Consider the following 5,218-nt stretch of genomic DNA (forward strand, 5'->3'; position numbering starts at 1 on the left):
GCAACGCCCCCTATAGTAAACCCTCCAAAAAAAAAAAAAAAAAAAAAAGAAAATGATTGAGAAATGGCCCAGGGCTGGCCCTCATCTTCCTCAGCCCCTGACTATCTCTCTAGGCCCTACAAGTGCAGGTGGGACTTCTCAAAGGCAGGCGTACTCTACAAATGAGAAAAGGAGGCCGGGAGGTCTGGAGGTTACACCCCCTTCCCAAGGGTCCAGCAGAGAGGGAAAGGCAACGAGGCTCCAGCAAGAGAGGAGCCAGCCCTGTTCACCCACCCACAGGCCCGATCCCCGCTTTGTTACAGACAAAGAGCATCTCTGTTCCGAGTGACCTGTGAAACCCAGGGAGGCAGTTCTTCAGGCAGAAACGCCGAGTAAGGAACAGGCTGCCGTGGAGGTCTCACACCCACACCAGGACAGAGAGACCGTCAAGTCCTCCCTCCTAACGAGTCTGTTCACCCCTACCTTTTGCACTTCACTGCAACACAGCCTCAGTCCAGCCCTCTGTGACAAACCACACTATGACCCTCTTCGTCCTCACTCGTCACCTGGGGGAAAAGCCTAGCCAGGTCCCCAGGGAACGCTCTGTGCAGTTCTCCCTCTTGCGGCTACTGCTGAGTGGCGAGAGGAGAGGAACCAAGATGGCACCAGGCACCCAGCAATCTCCCAGTGCTTCCTAATCCCCCTCATTCCGCCCCCTCAGGACTGCTTGGGCCAGGGCCACTGCTCTAGGCTCGGAAGCACCCCGAGCAGACACACTCCAGAGCAGAAATGCCATAGGACTCTTACCTATAGTTTCCCTTTTTGCTGAGCTGCTCTTTAAAATGGCCCAGGGTCAAGCTTTGAGCCTTCAGCATCCTCCTGTATGGAATTTCTTCTCCGCAGAAAAAGTAAGTGACAACCAACTCGCTGGCCTGGAGCATGTGAACACCTGGCAGTTTCTTTGGCTCTTTGTGACTGAAAAAGAAGATGGGATGCCACAGTTCAGCGTTTTAAAGCAGGCATGTGCTGAAGGCAAACACACACACACGCACGGACATACAAGAGCCCAGGGCCCACACCAGAGGCAGCCACCTCAGGTGAACACATACTTCGGGTCCCATGGGATCTGCGTGAAGGGCTGGTCTCCATTAGCCTGTATAAACTGGTACAATTTCCCTCACTGCCACCTAACGGATGGAGCATAGCAGCCCCTCTCAGGTTAGCACAAATGGGGTGCTGCCAGTGAATATGAGAGATGGTGACAGAGCAGCAGGGGCTCCCCTCAATCAGGAAGTGCTGCAGAGACAGGCTCAGAGGAGCCAGGAACAGCGTGAACTCAGAACACCTGCAACTCGCCCATCGCCCTGCCACACAAGCACGACTAATAAAGGGGGTTAGCCACAGCCGCCCCCACTTCCCATTTATCTGAATTTTTGTAGAGAGACTTTAAAAGAAAAATTGTTGGGAGCCAGCCGGTAGCTTGGTGGTTAAGGCAGCCAGATCCCATATGGCTAACAGCACAGTTTGTATCCCGGACCTGGCACTTCTAGGCATGTGTGCACAGGTGACCAAGGTCCCAAAAGGAGAATGGAGAAGAGGGGATTGTGGCATGGTCACCCTCCCCTCTGGGGGTCGATTTCTCACTTTGCCTCTGGCAAATACAAGTGCCCAGCCACAAAAACTTAGAAAAGAGAAAGAAAGCTATTGGCCCATCTAACTGATAGAATTAAGGTCAACCAATGAAAACGGAGAAAGAGTCCAGGGAGGTGGCTTATTCAGGACATCAAACATGCTCCTTGCTCAGGATGAAGACACTAAGAAAGCTTTATTGAGACCACTCTAGAGCTCTGTGGCCAGTTTCTTTTTAAATGCACCGTCCTGTAGTTAAACTGAGCCAGGCTTTTCAGTCCACTTCACCAAGAGTGTGCAGTCCCAGAAAGAATGAACGCCCACTTTGGGAAGGATACCCCGTTTTCTCTAAGCAAAAACACAAAGATAGTCTTCTTGCTCTCTGTGACAAGAGAGAATCATCTCTCCACTCAGGGGTGACACAGAGATGCCCCAGGGCTATTGAACTGCTAGTTGAATGAGGGCAACTTTTCCATTCGGAATTAGGGTCCCCTTTATTCATCTGCTAATAGCTTCATGTCCCAGCATTAGACGGGCTTGCACATGAAAACCCACGTGGTGACACACTGGTCACTATGGACAGGTTTCTCATGATGGCCACATCTATGTTCACTGCTCCTCACTGTTAAAATCCAGGTAACTCTATAGACTTAAAAATCTCCACAAAAAGGCAATTCTAGGTACCCTGAAACAAACCCCCCTGCAGAGCTCAGTAATCCACGCAAAGAAAGACACTCACTCTTCTGGAGCCAGGCTGGGGATCGAGAAGGGCGTGGCTCCTGCCTGACCAGTGGCCGAGTGGCTCCTGTCCCTCTGCTGGCTGGTCACGCAGCACCTGAAGATACAGCCAGGGTGAGGGGTTTAGCGGTGTGCTGTCACCCCCAGGGCAGTTGAGGAGCACACAGAAATGACTTTCTTCAGCCTCCTGAAGAGAGGTACACCCAACTACCATCCCTGTGGAGACCTGACCAAGGCCTGGAAGACGGGCTGGGAAGAAGAGCTATCCTAAGCCCCCAGGGATTCCCAGCCCAGGCCAAGGGCTAACGGCTATGATTCCCCACCAGTCACGGCTTCACATCCAACCAGCCGGAAATGATCAAGACATTCGTGAGGGATGGGATTTGTAAAAAAAAATTACTGAAATTCCTTTTCCCAGTTCTAGGCACAACTTGCCTAACCAACTGATCCTGATTTCACTCTGGTAGAACCAATAGAACTAAAGACAACAGTGTCTGGAGGCTGGACGGGGGACTCTCACTCAGCCAGGAGCGATTTCTCCTTCTCTCCTGGAGGAGAGTCTGAGACCCAAGCAGAAAAGAAGAGCCCTTTCTTGGTCTCCATCCCCACACCCAATCCCTACCGTAACCTCTGACCACCCCAACTCACCGCTGTTTGGGGGGCTTCGACACCTCAGCCAGCCTGCGGCAGGCCTCCTCCAGCTGCGCCAGGGTGTTGGGTGGGGTCAAGGGAGGCATCGTAGGGTCCTGGGTAAACGGATGGGCGCGGGGGGTGGCACGAGAGTGCCCGCTGCCCCCCCACAGGTGGTGCCGGCTGGGTCGTTCGCCTGGGGACGTGCGGGCAGACTCCAAGGGACAGGTCTTCTTTGTGCTTTGGGTGCTGAATGAGGAATGAGGAAAGAGAAAGCAGAAGGAAACCAACTGGGTTAGAAAAACTAGAGAATGGGACGTCAATAGAAACTTGTCTATTCTGCTCTCAGAGAGAGAGAAGAAAAAAATAAATAAATAAAAAACGACCATAACACAGACAGGGGTGTCCCTGCCAAAACATGACACTTTTGTGATCTACTCAGTCCAGCGTGTGACATTAAAACGGCAGGAGCAAACAGTCCCATCTGTGTTCAGCCGACTGCACAAAGAGCCATCCCACGATACCTCCGCAGTGAGTGCCCGTGACCCTCGTAGCCGTGGCAGCCGAAAAAAAAGGGGCTGGGCCCTGCTCTGCCGCTCACTCTCCAGCATCCACTGCCAGACATCCTGCGACCTGTCTCCTTCCTCCCCGGGAAGCTGCAGGGCCCCAGCTCCGCCGGAAGCCCCTCCTTCCCTGGTGGGCAGGGCCTGGCCCGGCTCCATGCCTTTCCCACTCCGTTTGGGCAAGGTACTGCCTCTGCTGCCGCTGTGGGGAACCAAGAACCACACCCGACCCAGAGACCCCGTTAAATCTCTGGGACACCTGGAACCCGGCAGTCCGCCACTGAGTGGGGCGGTGACACAAATGCCCCATGCACCTGCTGCCCCCACCCTGCTGGGCCCTCTGCCTCCCTCCTGGAAGCTCAATGCCTGTGACAGAACCCCAGCCACCCCTGCACCTGCCTGGGGCTCTGGCCGAGAGAAGCCTCACCAGGCCACTGCAGCCCCCCAGTGCTCACCCTAACTGGCACCCTGGCGTGGGCTCGGTGGCCTTGGCGTGACTCTTGCACTTGGAGCAGTAGTACTCGCCGCCCCCGGGGCAGAAGCAGCGCACCCGCTGTGTGGCTTCCGCCTCAATCTCCTCCTTGGTCTTGGCGACGGCGTGGTGGTGGATGTAATGATGGTGGACATGTTTCGTCGTCTGCTTGGTCACAAAGCCCTTGCCCCCGAGCAGGGGGAAGGTGCCTGCTGAGGTGGCAGTGGGGGGCAGCTTGGCCCCGGGAGGGAGGAGGAGGTGGTACTGCTGCTGCAGCTGCTGGTGCTGGTCGGGGGAGCGGGAGCGGGGGCTGTAGCGGCCCATGCCTGGCGACTGGCAGCCTGGGGTCTTGAGGACCCTAGACAGGTGGTCGTCCAGAATGGTCTGAGGGTCCTCCTCGTAGCTGCCAGAGGGCAGCAGGGAGAGGGGATGCTGGGTGGGCGCCCCCTCTCGCGAGCTCAGTGCCAGCTCAGGCCCCTCTTTCTCTTCATCCTAGAAGGGAAAGACAGCAGAACAGGACAGGAGTGACTTTGCTATCAGGTGGAGCCCAAGGCCTGTGGTCCACACCCGAGGGCCCACACGTCACACATGCACACACAGGAGCGCATGCACGGGCATGCATGTACACACTGCCTGCACGCACACAGGCGCCACACAGAGACATGTAACCACACTACCCATACATGTTCCACACACACACAGACACGCATCCACACTGCCTGCACTCACACATGCACCACACATAGACACGCATTCACACTGCCTGCACACACACAGGTACCATGCACACAAGCATGCACATGTACAAACTGCCCACATGCACGTAAGCACACATACACACTGCCCACACGCAGACACACACGCATGCAGGCACATTTGCACACTGCTGACACATAAGCAGGCATACATGCACACTGCCCACATGCAGGCGCGTACACATGCACACTGCCCGCATGCAGGCACGCGCTGGAACTGGCAGGCGAGCCCAGCGGACCTCCCGGATCTGCTGCAGGCGCTCCTCCAGGCTGTGGCGGCTCTCCAGCTCCAGCTTCAGCTTCTCCAGCCTCGAGATCAGCTCGGCCGCAAAGGTGGCGGGGTCCACGGGGGTCATCTCCTTGGGCAGGCGGTGGGTTCTCTACAGATGTGGAGGCAAGGGACGAGCACCTTTAGCAGGCCAGGCCTGCAGCAGCCACTTACCCAGAGCCGC

The 5,218-nt window shown here is 56.0% G+C and overlaps 1 protein-coding gene across 2 annotated transcripts in view; it reads right to left on the minus strand.

Moving 5' to 3' along the window:
• AXIN2 (axin 2) overlaps window positions 1-5,218 on the minus strand; it is a 36,112-nt gene that overhangs the window by 4,703 nt on the left and 26,191 nt on the right. Inside the window, exons 4-9 of one of the 2 annotated variants that reach the window (XM_027771154.1) lie at window positions 5,006-5,146; window positions 3,995-4,503; window positions 3,554-3,741; window positions 2,995-3,232; window positions 2,348-2,443; window positions 787-954 (exon numbers count right to left, since the gene is read on the minus strand). In XM_027771154.1, coding sequence (XP_027626955.1) covers window positions 787-954; window positions 2,348-2,443; window positions 2,995-3,232; window positions 3,554-3,741; window positions 3,995-4,503; window positions 5,006-5,146 — 1,340 coding nt within the window. The remainder of the gene's footprint in view (window positions 1-786; window positions 955-2,347; window positions 2,444-2,994; window positions 3,233-3,553; window positions 3,742-3,994; window positions 4,504-5,005; window positions 5,147-5,218) is intronic. The other variant, XM_027771155.1, reaches the window with a different exon arrangement.

The sequence above is a fragment of the Tupaia chinensis genome, unplaced genomic scaffold (genome assembly GCF_000334495.1).
Source record: "Tupaia chinensis unplaced genomic scaffold, TupChi_1.0 Scaffold000187_1, whole genome shotgun sequence".
Classification (NCBI taxonomy): Eukaryota; Metazoa; Chordata; class Mammalia; order Scandentia; family Tupaiidae; genus Tupaia; species Tupaia belangeri.